At 48.3% G+C, this 16869-nt stretch overlaps 1 protein-coding gene across 2 annotated transcripts in view; it reads left to right on the forward strand.

The window, feature by feature from the left end:
* Positions 1–2517: 2517 nt before the first annotated feature.
* PRKCB (protein kinase C beta) overlaps positions 2518–16869 on the forward strand; it is a 185410-nt gene continuing 171058 nt past the window's right edge. The window contains exons 1-2 of one of the 2 annotated variants that reach the window (XM_083473978.1): positions 2518–2896; positions 6580–6611. In XM_083473978.1, coding sequence (XP_083330104.1) covers positions 2706–2896; positions 6580–6611 — 223 coding nt within the window. In that variant the 5' untranslated portion in view covers positions 2518–2705. The remainder of the gene's footprint in view (positions 2897–6579; positions 6612–16869) is intronic. The other variant, XM_083473977.1, reaches the window with a different exon arrangement.

Below are 16869 nucleotides of genomic sequence, written 5' to 3' on the forward strand. Positions count from 1 at the left end.
TGTGAGAATAGGATGCTGGACTATGTGGGGTCATTGGCCTGGTCCAGCAGGTTAAGTTCTTATGCTGATATTGAGATGTATAGGACTTGATGGATTGTTTGAGCGAAAGACTTTGTTCCAATACGCGAGATTGGATGCCAGGCTGAGATCAGCCAGCCCTTATGGAAGGAAGAAGCCTCAGCCAAAGAAGATGATAAAGAAGAAGATTGGCAAAATAAAATACTGAATTATGCAGGACAAGTTATTACAAAAAAAGGGGCAACTGTGCAATGCATATTTTTAAAGCTTTGTGTATAGATTCTTACACTGGTATAACTTTTGAAAGTCACTTGTAATAAGATGAAGATTTTAAAATTGGATTGTTAAGTGTATAAGGTTTTGTGGATGTGCATGAACAAATATATTATAATGGAACGAAGAGGGGGAATGGAGGGAAGTCGGCCAGAAATTTATGGTTTAATATGGTTATGATTTTTTTCTGTTTTTCTGTTTTTTTTTCTTTTTCTTCTTCTTTTTCGTTTTGTTATATTTGGAAAATTAATAAAATGTTACCAAAAAAGAAAAGAAAAGCAAGTTATTATTCTGATATGAATAATGAGGGATAATGCCTTTGAACCTACCAAACCCTCCTGCATCCAGAGACCAGTGGAAGTTGGATCACAGGGTTAAGGAAACATACTTTTCTCTTGCAACTAAGAAACAAGACCTGTGGCAAAGTTGTAGCTTTTGCTACACAGCATTGTAACAGAATCGGATGGAGTTTCTGTTCAGGGGGTTGCCAACCAGATGTCCCAGACAGCCGAGTAAACAGGTGCAGTGTTCCTGCCCCCTTTAATTGCTTCATGCTACAGACAACATCACCTGTTGCATAACTGTCTGTCTTGAAGCATTCCAGGGTGCAGAGTGTAGGTTGGCATCCCCAGTGAAAAACAGCCATGCACATCCTGGGCACTGCTGCTGCTCATGGGGTGGGTCTCCTGTGTAGCCTGCAAGGAACAGGCGGTGGGAAGCATCCTGCACCAGTGGCAGAGCAGTGCAATGAGCGATAGCCAGCAAGTGGAATATTAGAAGTGCCTGCTGGATCCGGCCAAAGCGGAAAATGTGGTTCATATGAGACCCAGGACTCATTCACACATGGCAAAGGGGAGGCAGGTGCAACAGTTATATTGGGGGTTTTTTTTGGGGGGGGGGTGTAAGCTGCTCTGGGAACTTGTCTGAAGGGTGAATGGTTTTATTTATTATTTGTTTCATAAAATGTTTGTACCATTTGATTGAAACCTCAAAGTGGTGTATGAAAAAGAATGAAATGGTGAACTTGTCAGTAATTACCGGTAATTAAAATTGTTAATAAGCTAAAACAATAAAAAATGGTGTCAATAGGCAGGGAGTTCCCAAGTGTGCGTGCTGCTAGTCATTGTAAATCATTTCCTTCCATGGCCAATGTCTGGGGTGTGAATGTTTCGCTGCTTAGGCAGCCAAAACAGCTCTGCCCTCTCACAAGAAGTGGCATGCAGTGGAGATGGTGAGGCCCAGCTGGCATGAGAGGCTCAGCTTGGTCCTGCCCAGCTCTGGCCGGAGTTGGAGCTGGGTTGTGCAGATCCAGCACCAGCAGACTCAGTTGGGATGTTTAGAGTAGTTTAAAATATATTGAGAAAGAAAACCCAAACTGCAAAGAGGAGGGGGATGGAATGTGGACTGGCTGTTGGGAAAAGAAAAAGGAGAAAAGAAAAACTGTGTGTGATGTGGGAGATGGAATGGAGTATCCTGGAAAGGGCAATGTCTGTGGAACAGTGAACAGCAATAACATCCAGCCTGGCTGCTCGATCAGACCACAGGTCCAGCTAGAAGCCCAGAATTCTGTTCTCAGTGGCCAAGCAGATGCCCATTATGGGAAGTCCCAAAGTAGTACCTGTGTGCAACAGCAATCTTCCCACTTGTGATTCGCAGCTCCTGCTCTTCAAAGGCACTGAATCATAGAACTGCAGAGTTGGAAGGGACCCCAAGGGTCATCTAGTCCAACCCCCTGCAATGCAGGAACCATGGCACCTCCAAGGTGGGAGGCAGCACATAGCCGCACTGCCACATTTTGTTGCTGTTCCCTCTTGCAGAGAGACACATTCTAAGAAGTTCGGATTCCAGGGCTCAAAACGCAGACACTCTCCCTCTCTCTCTCCTTCCCAAAAGCCCTTGCTGCTGTGAGAGGTGCACTCTGCATGTGCTCAGAGGCACTCGGGGTCTTCCAACGCCCTGCCCCTTCTGGGCATCCTAATATTTTGAGCCTTTGAGAAACAGGCCTTGGAGGAGGAGGAGGAGAAGGAAGATAAAACAAGAAGGGGCCCCCACCGCCGCGCATCCGGAGGACGATCAGCAAAACGTAGCGAGGGGGCGTGGGCGGGGCCGACACGGCTAGAGCTAGGGTGGGCGTGTCCTCGGGCCCCGCGGGGCGGAGCCTGGCGACGCCAGCCCCACAAAAAGCGAAAAGGGAGCGAGTGAGTGGGCGGAGCCCGGCATGCAGAGGAGGGGGCGGGGCCGGCAGGCGCGATTGGCTCCGGCGCTGGCTCTGCCCAGCTGTGGCCAGAGGTGTCGCGCGCCGCAGCAGCAGCTTCAGCACCAGCAGCAGCGCGGAGAGGAGGCGCCGCGGCATCCTTGCAGCAGCAGCGGCGGCGGCGGTGGCGGAGGCAGCAGGCTGGGCTGCGGGAGGGACCATGGCCGATCCAGCGGCGGCGGCTGCGACGGCGGGGGCGCCGTCCGGGTCCGAGGGTGAAGAGGGCCCGGTGCGCTTCGCCCGCAAAGGCGCGCTCCGCCAGAAGAACGTGCACGAGGTCAAGAACCACAAGTTCACCGCCCGCTTCTTCAAGCAGCCCACCTTCTGCAGCCACTGCACCGACTTCATCTGGTGAGCAGAACCGACCTCCCCCCAGGCCAGGGCGGCAGGAGGGTGGGGAACCCCATTTGCTCGGCATCTCCCCTCTCCCGATCTTGGGCTGCGCCACCCCTCCCTTGCCTTTGCTGAGCCGGGGTCCCCTCCCCCTATCGAGGGACTCCCCCTTGGCACCCGGCACCCTGGAGGATATGAAGAAGGGCTTCCTCTTCCTCTCTTCCCCGCGGTCCCAGGGCAAGCGAGCTCCTGTCCCCACTTAGCCCGGTCTCGGATCCTCCCCCTATCTCCCCTGTCCCCCTTTTCAGGGCTGCAGCCCCCGAGCCGTGTGATGCGCCTCAGACCCCCCACCCAGCGGACCTCGCTTGCAGCTTTTAGTCATCATTTCTCCTTGCCAGCTCCTTTTCCGGGGGAGGGGGAGCTTCCTCCCAACTTGCACCAGTCGTTGTACTCCAGGGCTGGGGGAGTGCCTCCCCCCCCGTCCCTAAAATCTCCCCAGATATGAGAAGATGAGCACCAAGCTCTGTCTGTCTCTGTTTCACACCCTGTCAAAGGGAGATCGCCTTCCTGTTGCAACCTTTAGCTGGAGTTTTTCTCCCTGGAGGGCCCCCTTTCTGTAGGATTCAGAGGAGTCCTTACCTCCCACCCACCTACCTTTGCTGCCTGGGGCTCTTCAGAGAGGTACCACCTCCACCAGCTGCATGAATGCAGCAAGCCGCCTCTGAATTGTGTAGTCTCTGTGACTCTGTTCACTGGCAAAGACCCCCTAAGTAGATTCTAAGACCCCCCACCTCTTCTTTCTGTTGAGAGACTCCCCCTCCACCATCGTTTTCAAAACACGCATCCCGTCCCAGCGTAAAAAACCTCAGCAGAGAGCACCTTTCGTCCTCTCTGTCAGATACCACTGAGAACTGAGCAACCCAGGTTTTTTTATTTTTATTGTCCCATCCATACCACAAAACATTTCCCACAATCTTGACCTTTTCCATAAAGTGCCTTCCGGCCTCATTTGTGCCCCTCTTCCCATTTCAGCAAGGGCATCCCCTCTCTAATAATATTGGACCTGACAGGATACCTGCAATAAGGCCCCCACCCTTCCATCATTATTGGATGCCCCACCCCATATCCTACTCCACAGTTCCATGCACCCCATGGAGAAACTTCCAGTGGCCAACAAGTAGCTAGCCATGCTGAATCCCATCCACTTTCTACCTCTCTCCATCTGTTGTGGAATTAGCTTAACAAGGTCTCCTCTCAGTCATGAATCTACTAGGCGGCCAGCCATAGGCAAGCCACTCCCTTTAACACACACACACAACACACACACAATATGTAAGTAATGACTCTGACCTACTTTATAGGGTGGTTGTTGGGGACACACCACAATTGTGTGTGTGTGAACACTTTGGCTACTCTAAAGCACCATACAGTGCAATAATAGAATTGTAGAGTTGGAAGGGACCCAACAGGCCATCTAGTCCAACCTCAGCAAATCACAATAGCCAAGGTGCTTATCTGGGGTCCTATCTCTGGGGGTAGTGAAACTGCCCTCCATCTTTGTAGATTCCAGGTATCCCTGAATTCTGCGGGGTGAAAGTCCCACTTTGGGAGGAAGGCAGGGAAGGGAGAGGGTTTGGGGTCATTGGAGGTAGCGTATGCAGAAATCGGGAGCGGGGTGTTATTGAGCATGTCCAGAGTGCCTTTATCTTTCCACCAAGTAATGGCACCTGACTTCACATGGATCTGGGACTAGGGAGATAACAGTGGTGGAGCAGGGGCAGGTTGACTTCGGTCTTGTAAGAATGATTCATTCTTTTTTTTAAAAAAAACAAAAAACCACCCACACTAGAATTTTTGTGGTCCACCAATGTATGGTGTATTTGCAAAGCAAGAATGAATATTTGGGATATGGTGGCAGTTAAAGCATAACAAAGCTGTGCTCAGTGAACCTAAGTATGGAGAACACCAAGGTCCACCACTCACAGAATCATAGAATTGTGGAGCTGAAAGGGATCTTGAGGATCATCATCCAGCCCCCTGCAATGCAGGAATCTCAACTAGATCATACATGATAGATGGCCATCTGTCCTCTGCTTTAAAATTTCCAGGGAAGGAGAATCCACCACCTCTCCCGGGAGCCTGTTCCACTGTTGCATCTCCTTCCTTGTAACTTGAATCCATTGCTTTGGGTCCTACCCTCCGGAGCAGCAGATAACAAGCTTGCTCCATCTTCCATGTGATGGCCCTTAAGATATTTGAGGAGGCTATTGTATCACCTCTCAGACTCCTCTTTTTCAGGTTAAACGTTCCCACCTCCCTCAACCGTTCCTCATAAGGCTTCCAGAGGCTTGTTCACCTTGGTCGCCAGTCACTACATACCGTACATTCCAGCTTGTCAATATCCTTCTTAAATTGTGGTGCCCAGAACTGGACACAGTATTCTAGATGTGGTCTGACCAAGGCAGAATAGAACAGGACTATGACTTCCCTTGATCTGGACACTATGCTTCTGTTGATGAAGCACTAGAATAGCATTAGCTTTTTTCCTGCTGCATCACACTGTTGACTCATGTTAAGCTTGTGGTCTATATTGCTGGGTGTGAATGTGAGTCTTATTTTAGCAAAGATCCCATCAAGTGATGTAGAACAAGGTCCTCTCTCTGCACAGGGTCTTGGAGAGCTGCTGCCAGCCAGAGTATCTCAGGCTGATGAAAGCTGTAGTCCCAAACAGCTGGAGGGCACCAGGTTGTGGAAGGCTGGCATAAACATCATCTCTGACCTGGCAGTTTCCTAGGTGTGCTAGGCTAGCAAGTGGGCCTCAGTCTCCCTCCTGCCAGCTCTGCTCTGGAGCAAAGACTGTCAGTTCTGGATAGACTTCAGACCCTGCAAAGGCCCCAGGATGCAGTGATGGCCACCAACTTGGATGGCTTTAAAAGAGGACTGGACAAATTAATGGAGAAAGAGAAGGCTATTGCTGGCTCCTAGCCACAATGGCCATGTCCTGCCTTTGTAGTTGGAGGCAGCAATGCTTATGAATGCCAGTTGCTGGAAACTACAGAAGGGGAGAGGGCTCTTGTGCTCAAATCCTGCTTGCTGGTTTGGCTACTGAGAGCAGGTTTCTGGACTAGGTGGGCCACCAGCCTGATCCAGCAGGGCTCTTATGCTCTTTTGGAACCTCCAGGCTTGGAGGCAGTCTATCTTGGTACAGTATATAGATTTTCAGAGTCTTTTTGCCATTGTGAGAACAGGATTCAGGACAAGATAGGCTATCATCCAACAAGCCATTCTTATGTTATTGAAGGCAAATCCAGTTGCACAGTCCTTTTCTGGGGCATTCACCCTACCTGGAGGCTCTGATCTATTGGTGAGCGTGGGAAACCAGGTACTATGGCTCTTTCGTTTTTTTAAGCCCCCTAGTGAGGAAATGCTTTTCTTTCTATCCTCTGCCCCATCTTCTTTATCTCCCCATCCCACCATCAGTGTCACTAGAGCTTGAGAACTTCTATTGGGCATTGTTAGAGAACAACAGGTCTCCCTTTTTTTGGAGTGGGGAGGGCAGTTGCTGCTTGGAAGGTCTGGAGCTACAGAGGCTGGGACTGCAGTGCTTGTGGTAGAAAAGTGAATGTTTGGGTTGTGCGGGTTTGTACACACACACACACACACACACACACTCCCTAACTTGGTGTTTTTCTCTCTTGCAGGGGGTTTGGCAAGCAAGGGTTTCAGTGTCAAGGTGAGTTACACACCAAATGCATATGTGAGTGAGTGAGTGAGTGAGTGAGTGCATGTCTTGGATGTGATGTTCCCGAAAGACCTGAGTTCAAGTCCAGGCTTGCTGGAGGCAGAGCCCCAAACCTCTTTTAAGTGGTGGGGCTCCTCAGGTGTTGAAGTAAGGCAGATGCAAGCCCCCATAACCCTGTAATTTGGAGTCAAAGTCTTGCCTCTTAGGAAGGAGGGACTCATCCATTCCAGATGCTGAGTGCCTCTGCAAGTATGATTGGTGTGCATGTGTCTCCGTGTTACATCATTTGTTTCTACCCTATAACATGACCACTTGTCTTCTTACTGTGGCAAAAGGGGCACCCACTTTGTGGGTGCTGCGGCTTGGAAGGCTAACGTGTTGTACACCCCCCTCGTATTGCAGTATATAAAGGTAAAGGGACCCCTGACCATTAGGTCCAGTCGTGACAGTCTCTGGGGTTGCGGCGCTCATCTTGCTTTATTGGCTGAGGGAGCCGGTGTGCAGATTCCGGGTCATGTGGCTAGCATGACTAAGCCGCTTCTGGCGAACCAGAGCAGCGCACGGAAACGCCGTTTACCTTCCCGCCAGAGTGGTACCTATTTATCTACTTGCACTTTGACGTGCTGCTAGGTTGGCAGGAGCAGGGACCGAGCAACGGGAGCTCACCCCGTCACGGGGATTCGAACCGCCAACCTTCTGATCGGCAAGTCCTAGGCTCTGTGGTTTAACCCACAGTGCCACCCACGTCCCTATATATATATATATCGGAGGTATGTAAATAAGTAAGAGTCCTGAGCCAGCTTGCCTGACCCCTCGGCACCATATCCAAATTGAGTGGTTTGCAGAGTAACTAGATTGTGGAACCACCACCCCACGTCTAGCTGTTTGGACTTAGCCCTGGAACCTGTTTGAATGTTGTTGTTTTTTATGAGTGTTGGCCTGACTGAGATTCGGGTTGCAAGCTGGGGCGCCCCTCCACCCCCTTGAGCTCTCCTGCATGGCAACCGGGAGCCCCCGTTCTTCTGCACCCTCCATGTTGCCAGCTCCTGGGCCGTAAGAAGTGACTGATTGGCTGCCGACACCCATCAGGATGTGGGAGGCGGGTGGTGAGGCTGAAGGGGGAAGTGGGTGATGTGTTGATGTGACAGTCCAAATGTTGGGCTTCCTTTTTTCTCGGTGTCAAATCGCGTTGCAAGGGGGGGGGGGCGGGGGCTGCTTTGAACGTGTTGTACTTTTGTTTTATCGGTCTTTCATGAGGAAATGGGCGATTCTCCTTCCGTTCTGCGGAGGGAAGGGTCCAAACTGAAGGTTGATAAAGTCTCAAAAGAGAAACTGACAGCTTGCACGGGTCAGAGTGACACTTTGGGTGTTCGTTTTGCTTTCCAAAGGTCCGATTTCCAGTTCCGATTGTTTTGTGGTAGCGTTCAAGGTGCAGTTGAGTGCAACACCAGAGGAAACATGAGGTGTATATCCTTAGACTGTGCAATGCACAATGCAGATTAATCCTATTTCATTATACTCTTTTTTGCCTTAATCAAACCACCCCCAACCTGGTGCCCACCAGATGTTTTGGACTGCATCTCCCATCTGCCTCCAAACATCTGGAGGGACCTGGCTGTCTTAATCAAATCCTGATAATCCTCACAAGGTGGTGAGTTTATTTTATGTGGCTTTCACTTTGCCTGCTGTTCGTCTCCGCTTCATTGCAAGGTGATGATTTTGTTCTGTTGTGAGCTGCTTTTGAATGGTATGTGGGTGAGAGGCAGGGTATACTTTCAGGAAATAAATAAAGGGATGGATTTCCTCCAATTTTCCAGCTGCAAGTTCATGGATGAAGTATGAATTTTAATCAGAACGAGTGTCTGCAAGTGTGGAATTGCAGAGGGGTGGTTGATCCAGAAAAAAGCGGCCTATTATAAATCTGGATGCATGTAGAGGGTGTGGAACCCTATTTTATCTAAGAAAGATCATGGGTTTAAATAAGATGCAACATGTCAAAGTATGCAGAGTGATCTGTGTGATAACTTGTCAGGAGGTGCTGTTGCCATTTAACAGTATATCCCTTGGAAGAAGAAAAGTCATGAATTAAGAATTTGTAGGTCGCAGAAGGTTTCTCTTTTCATATGTAATCTACTTTGGAAATATTGCTTTAGCCACAAAATGGAGGAAATCAAGGTTCTCGTCTAAACAAAGACAGTAAGAATGCTGTATTTAAACACAGTAAATAGTTTTTATCTCTTCTTCCCCACCCCACCAGGTGTTTAAGGAGATTGGGCAATGCTTTTAAATCAATAGCTTTCCAGTTTTTGTTACTAGAGCTGAATGAATGCAGCTGAAGCACTTTATAGATTGTGTGTACAAAACTGGGTCTGAATAAGATGCTTTGTGGATTAAATAACTCAATGTTGTCCTACCTCCTCTTCATGCAGTCTTTAAAGACTTGAAAGGCATATTAAATTTCGACAGATTAAGGTCTGCTGATGCTTAAAAATAAGAAGAGTTTCTACTGTTTTAAATGACAGAACTATCATCTCTTTGAATGATATGGCTGTGAATTTTTCATGTGTTCTGTGATTGATGTTGTATCTTCATTATTCAGTGAAAGGAGCTGAATTTGATTTTTTTGGGGGGTGGGGTCCTTCTTATATCCAGTTACAGTTTTGAAGCATTGTTTTGGGGCTCCATTTGGCTTCACTTCCCCTCACCCACATACACACACACACCTGATTTGAGATCTTGTATATCTTTGACCCATCCCTGTTGAATGACAATTGAAGCCTGGTTGTGGGTGGCTTTGAGATAAGAAGGTGGGTGTTGTATTTTGCCCCCTACCTTGCTGCTCAACTTTCTGAAACCTTGTGCATCTTCCACAGACACAATTCTCAGAAACTTGCACCCCATACAGTTGGGTCCAGGATACCTCATGGACTGCCTAATCCCTTATATTCCATTCCAATCACTCAAATCTTCAGGGGAGTCACTCTTAGTGGTCTCCTGTGGCTCGGATGCATGGCTCATACCCACCAGGATCATGGGCATGGTTTTATGGTCTCCCCAGTGCTTTTTTATCCTTTAAAAATGTTTAGGGGTACTCTCATTTTTGTACTCATATTGAAATACTGCCCCTCAATGAGGCCAAACTTAGAGTCACAAAATGTTTAGGGGTATGCGTACCCCTGCGTACCCCCAGAAAAAAGCACTGGTGTTCCCTTCCAGTTGAAATCAGACAAGCATCAAAAAGCATCAATAGTTCCAAAGTTTCGGTGCTGCTGTGCTAAATGATCTTACAGCCGTGAAATAAGTGTTACATTGCATCTGTAAGAGTGCCAGTTCCGCAGTTCAGAATGGTTGAGTGTGCATAAGTCAGCCCTTCAAGGAAACCCTTTGGAGGGAATCATGCACCCCTCCCCCCTCAAAATCTCTTCGTCTCCAAAATCTTAAATGGAACCTCAGAACACAGCTAATTTAAGGGATTGTGAGCTAATACAATGGAAACAAGCTGTGTCTTTTGAGTGCCTGTCTTGCTGCCTGCCTGCCTGCCTTTCTGGTGCTGTCATTTGTCCCTAAAGTAAAAGCCATGGATCAGGGAGCTGATGGTTCCTAAACATCTTCTGGAGAACATGAACACCAAAACGATTCCAGCAGGGGCCAGTTGTGTGGAAAGCTGGTGCACCCCAAATTCTGCGCATATCTCTGTATATCTTCCTTTGAACCGTATTTAATGCCTTGGACCAGGTGCTGTGCTGCTTGAATCAGTCCATGGGTTACCTCCTTGCACCAGCCTGGGTCAAGCACAGCAAGGATTGAGTCCGTAGCATCTGGTGGGCTCTAGGCTGGGGAAAGCTGCCTTAAGAATCTGAATTGCTATGATCATTCAATTAGCCATCAATTTAAAACCAGAGAGTTTATGGTGTCAGCTTTTGTGCTTTACCTTTTGAGGAATTAACGCTTGGTTAGAGGAAGGGAAGAGGAGCTGCGCTTATTCACAGGTGTGGGAAGATGGTGGGGCTGCTAATGCAATTTGGGTTTTCACACTTTCTGAAACATTATGCAAACTAAAGATTAAGAACCTACAAAGAGCTTGCTGAATACGGCCCGTGGCCCATCTAGTCCACCATCCTGTTCTCACGGTGCCCAGCCAGTGGACAAAGCACAGCTCTCCTTGGAAATTCACCCCTCTCTGAATTTTGGGTTGCAGTTTTCCAACCAAAGAATGTGTGCAAAAATGCATCTGTTCAGGAAAAGAACATATCAGGTATATTGTGTTGGGGAAATGTGTGCATTAGGCTGAATTGCATACAAAGGTTTTTATTTGCACTGAAATGCTGTCAAATGTTCATGAGGACTTTTGAAAAACAGCAACTTACAATTTGATGCAGAAATGTGCAGAACTGAACTTTAGACTGGGGGGGAAATGAGAAACTGAAACAGTTGTCCATGCTTAGCTAAGAGTGCTGTCTGGGTAGAGGAAAGGGGTCCAGCTCCAGAGGTGTCCTGAGAGGTTCTTCCCAGCCTTTGATTGTCCCTCATTTCCTCAGCTTGATGTCTTCCCTGCAGCTTCTTTTCCTGAAGGCTTCACTGTCTACTTTCCCTCAAGTTCCATTTCCTGCCTACTTGGTCCACCTGCTTCTTACTCAATTGCTTCCCCATCTCCTGGGAATTCTTCCTACATAATTTCCAGCCCTCCATCTCACTGCCTGTCCATAAAGCCCATGCGAGTGAAGCTTTCATGCCAACCCAGCCACACTGACGATCCACTTCCCTGGTAAAAGCCTGGACGGTTCACAAACATGGTGGTCTTGGCAGTGTCATGATCCCTCCAGCAGAGTTTTGTGAACATTCCATGACATCACAGCAGCTCAGCCGGTCCTTGCCCTTGGATTACCTAGAGAGGCATGTTGTTCCCATACTTCCCCGAAACTATTTTTCTCAATCCATATTTTATTATTAATTTTGGCTGTATTTCTTTCATATCACATGTTATATTTTTCATAACAGGAGTTCAGTTGGCATCAGGGGCACAATATATTTCTTTGCCTTTTTCTAATTGCTTGAGCTTTGGCCTCTCTCTCAAGCAGAAGGCCCAGCCTCATTTAACATTTTGAGGCTTTTAAATTCTCATTTTGGAGCCATTAAGGCTGTAGCTTACTTTAGATAAGAATGTGAGCTTGCTTTGAGGTTTAACCTGTGCATCTCACAGAAGCTTTAAGTAGAGGGGTCATGGAGGTCTCGGTGTGGTGAAATCGGTCAAATGAAAAAGCAATATTGGGGTTGTCAGAAAACAGCATGTGCACATTATTGCTCTGAGACTGTTCTGTTGCTGACAAGGGCTATGCTGTCACAGGAATGCTGAGACTGGGTGGGGTGCAAACTTTGTAGAATTTCATATAATCATAGAATGGTAGAGTTCAAAGGGACCCCAAGGGTAGACTAGCCCAACCCTCAGCAGTGCAGGAATAACAGTAGCCCATTCCACTGTTGTTGAAGAAGAAGAGGAGTTTGGACTTGATATCCCGCCTTTCATTCCCCTTAAGGAGTCTCAAAGCGGCTAACAGTCTCCTTTCCCTTCCTCCCCCACAACAAACACTCTGTGAGGTGAGTGAGTCTGAGAGACTTCAGAGAAGTGTGACTAGCCCAAGGTCACCCAGCAGCTGCATGTGGAGGAGTGGAGAAACGAACCCAGTTCACCAGATTATGAGTCCACCACTCTTAACCACTACACCACGCTGAACAGCTCTTACCATCAGAATCTAATGTTCAATCCAAATCTCCTTTCTTGTAGTTTGAATCCATTGGTTTGCATCTTCTGGAGCAGCAGAAAGCAAACTTGGCTTTCCAACTTTTCTTGTAGAGATTCGGGTCCTTGGGGACCCAATACCTTCAACAGCCTTCTGTGGGTGGGAGATCAACATAAGAGCCTGCTAGATCAGGCCAATGGCCCATCTAGTCTAGCATCCTCTTTTTACAAGGGCCAACCAGATGCTCATGGGAAATGAGTAAGCAGAAGAGCAAATCTCCCCTTCTGTGGTTTCCAGCAACTGGTATTCAGAAGCATTGCTGCCTCCAACTGTGGAGGCAGAGCCAAGTGGCCATGGCCAGTAGCCATTGGTGCCATCTCCTCCATTAATTTGTCAAATCCTTTAAAAAAAAGCCTTCTAGGTTAGTGTCCATCAATGCCTCCTGTGGGAGAAAGTCTCATAGTTTAACTATGTGCTGCGCTGAGAAGTCTTTCCTTTTATCTGTCCTGGACCTTCCGACGTTCTGCTTCATTAGGTGGTGTATGCAGAAATGACATCTGAGGAACTGGAAACGGGAGCTTTGTTAGAGCCCAGTGCCCTTCAGATCTTTTGAACTACACAGGACGCTTGGGTTGCAAATGTGATCCGTGTGGGATGCATGTTCACAACCCACAGTGTTCACAACCCGCACCTGCGCACGCATGGGTTGTGATTTGGTGCTTGTGCACATGTGCAAAGTGTGATTTAGTGCTTCCGCACATGTGCGGCTGCCGAAACCCGGAAGTAACCCGTTCCGGTACTTCTGGGTTTCGGCAGTCCGCAACCCAAAAAAATGCAACCTGAAGGGGCGAAGGGGCTGTAACCCGAGGTATGACTGTACTATTCCCTTTAGCCCCAGTCAGCATGGCTGTGGGATGATGTGTCTGAAGGGAGCACAGCTGTGCTGGCCGTTAGGGCTGAGCGATGTCTGGTTTTCAACATCATGATATATCACTGGCTAAATATCATGAGACTGTATACCGAAATGTCACGATGTCTGAAATAAGGATAGAAATAATGAGGTGAACTGGGTAATATCCTGGCAACTGCTGCTACTTAGAAGTCTAAAATGGACACATTTTTCTGGCAGGGAGAAACCTCCTCTCCCTTGTGCATCTATCAATATTTTATATTTTATTCTTCACAGTTCCCCCCACATCATGATTTATTTATTTTTTACATAGCACGCACACACACACATCGTGATTCACGACATATCACATGCCCAAATTTTGGAACTTTTACCACAATGTGGACTTCAAACCAATTTGGCATGATGTATCGATATGTCACCCAGCCCTAACTGACCAGGGCTGTAGTCCTAAACATCTGGAGCATCCCAGTTTGGGAAAGACTGTGTTAGAGTTTGCTGGTGGCTGTGATATTTTTGCTTCTCACCTGCTTTACAGAGAACTCACCAGGTTCTCTGCTTTGAAAAGAGAAAAAGCATCCTTTTCAAAATAGCTGAAGTCTCATGGAACCTCCAGGTCCAAGGCAATCTTTCTAGATTCCCAGGTCCTTTGGGGCATTTGGCCACCGTGAGAACAGGGGGATTTGGCCTGATTCACCCGCACAGCTCTTTTTAGGTACAGTGGTGCCTCGCAAGACGAAATTAATCCGTTCCGCGAGCCTCTTCGTCTCGCGGTTTTTTCGTCTTGCAAAGCAACCCTATTAGCGGATTAGCGGATTAGCGCTATTAGCGGTTTAGCGGCTATTAAAGGCTTAGCGGCTATTAAAGACTTAGCGGCTATTAAAGCCTTAGCGGATTAGCGGCTAAAAGGCTATTAGCGGCTATTAAAGGCTTAGTGGATTAGCAGCTAAAAGGCTATTAGCGGCTATTAAAGGCTTAGCGGATTAGCGGCTAAAAGGCTATTAGCGGCTTAGCGGCTTAGAAAAAGGGGGGGGGGAGCGAAAAAAAGCAGAACACTTGCAAGACGTTTTCGTCTTGCAAAGCAAGCCCATAGGGAAAATCGTCTTGTGAAGCAGCTAAAAAACAGAAAACCCTTTCGTCTAGCGGGTTTTCCGTCTTGCGAGGCATTCGTCTTGCGGGGCACCACTGTACTTATCTGGCTGCACCCTCAGTTAGTGCCAGAAGCTGAGACCTGAGACCAGCAGCTACCTGGGAATGTTGGAGCGTCCTCTCCAGGCATGGAGGGGAATGGAGTGTGCAACATCAGCCACCCGCCCATTGACAGGCAGTAGAAACCTTTTGGCTAGTTAGGCTGGGTATAATTCCTCCAGGAGCCTTCTGTTGTTCTAGCCCGGCCACCAAATCTGCTTCCTTTTGACTTCCAGCTTGTTCATTCACCCCCGGGTAAGATTTCAGGTGCAGTTTCCTGGGTCCTAAGGCTTTTCTCCTTTCCAGTTTTGCTTTTCTGGGACATCCTTGTCAATAATGAGGTTGCTAATTAGCTCTTAATACCTGTTTAAAGTCTCTCAGTTGAAACGCTGGAGCAGATTGGGTTGGAACGGAAGTAATTGGAAGCACTAATAGGCTGCCGCTAATTGCTAGCCGGTGTTTGCAGTGAGCCAGGTAAAGTGTGGAAACTGCAGGATTATTTTTTTTGGGGGGGGGGAGAGGGGGCTTTGTGGTATTGAGGGCAATGCCAATATGAATTCCATTTCTATTTCAAATACAGTAAAAGAAGTACTTAATTCGTTCCAGAGGTCTGTTCTTAACCTGAAACTGTCCTTAACCTGAGGTACCACTTAGCTAATGGGGCCTCCTGCTGCTGCCCCGCCGCCGGAGCACAATTTCTGTTCTCATCCTGAAGCAAAGTTCTTAACCTGAGGTACTATTTCTGGGTTAGCGGAGTCTGTAACCTGAAGCGTATGTAACCTGAAGCGTATGTAACTTGAGGTACCACTGTAGTTCTCTGCTTACCATGCTGTTGGCTTCCATAAATTTTCTGCCATTGCACTGCCTGTGAGCAGAATCTCACCTATTATCTCCTGTGAGTTGTGCCATATCAACACAACACTGAAAACACTGGGGTCCCAGCTTGTTGAGTATGTGAGCTGATAAAAGATGTCTGAGAAGAGGTGGAAAGAGCTGTAGTCTGAGCAGCGCATAGGAACCAAAGTGCCATATCTGCTTCTGTGGGTCGCTGGACTGTGGGGAGCTGATGCTGTGGGGAGCTGAAGCATGAGTCCCAGCAGGATTGGGACCAGAGTTGGAGGCAATGCGGGGGAAGCTCTAGGCCAGGCACAGGCAAACTCCAGCCCTCCAGATGTTTGGGACTACAATTCCCATCATCCCTAGCTAACAGGACCAGTGGTCAGGGATGATGTGAATTGTAGTCCCAAACATCTGGAGGGCTGGAGTTTGCCTATGTCTGGTCTAGGGCTGCTGCTGTGAACAAGTTATTGGGCAGGCCAAGTAAACCCTGCCCCCCACAATCAATCACATGACATGGTGCAAAGACACCATTTGAATGGCAATGCCCATCAACTTTGGGGAGGCCCAGCCCCCTCAAATATTTTATGGGGGGAGGGTGAAGGGACCTTGGCCCCTAGGAGTTGGCTCCTACAGGCAGATCTTCAATTGAGGCATCAATTGAGGGATGGTCTATAGCAGGTCAGAATGTGCAGAGGAAGTCTGTCCAAGGAGGACTGTGAGGAAGAAATATATCAGTGAGGTAAGTGTGCATTTGGGAAAGGGAAGAGAGCCTCAGATCCCTGGTCCATCTAGCTCAGTACTGTCAACACTGAGTGGTAGCAGCCCTCCAGGTTTTCATACCGGAGCCTAGAGCTACCAGGGATTGACCTTGGGGGCTTCTGCACTCAAAGCAGATGCTCTACTATTGAGCCACAGGAAGAACAGATGGTCTGGAGCAAGACTGGGGAGCCACATGTGCAGAGTGCCTCTGCCATCTGTATAGAGGCCAAAGCCTGAACCACAAGTATTTTTAGCCAGAGAGGAGTCATGCCAAGGCCGCGGCAAATCTGCCTCTTCTCCTCCTTCTCTGCATCCATGAGTGATTCTCCAATTGCTCTAGCGAGCAGCTTCCTGCTTTAAGGGTCCTGGCCAATCCCAGCAGTTAGGAGGTCCTGAGTTATGAACTTGCCTCATTATTCCCTCTACTAATGCCTTAATTTTTTTGGCATGCCAGACGAGGGATCGTGTAGCGAGGTGGAAGCTAAGCCTCGCCTCGCCTCGCCTGCCAGCCAGCCAGGCCTCCTCGGATGCTCACTTGTTTTCATCCTTCGTTCCAGAGCGTCGGCGCATGCCTGAGATGCTCTCAGCCCACGTCTCGGGCCTTGGCAGGTTGACAGCCGTGTCTGTGCTAATATACAACACGTTGCATTTTTTTTGACACAGCTGCTTTCCTTGGAGAGGGGGAAGAACCCACCCAAACAGTCCTCTTTGGCAAGATCCCCTCTCCTCCCACGGATGGCGAACGAATGAGCCTTCCTTACATACGCCACAAATCCCACAGGCGGGGGTGGGGAAAAACTCACACTGCCACATT

The sequence above is a fragment of the Podarcis liolepis genome (assembly GCF_965112155.1).
Source record: "Podarcis liolepis genome assembly, chromosome: 14".
NCBI classification, from domain to species: Eukaryota; Metazoa; Chordata; class Lepidosauria; order Squamata; family Lacertidae; genus Podarcis; species Podarcis liolepis.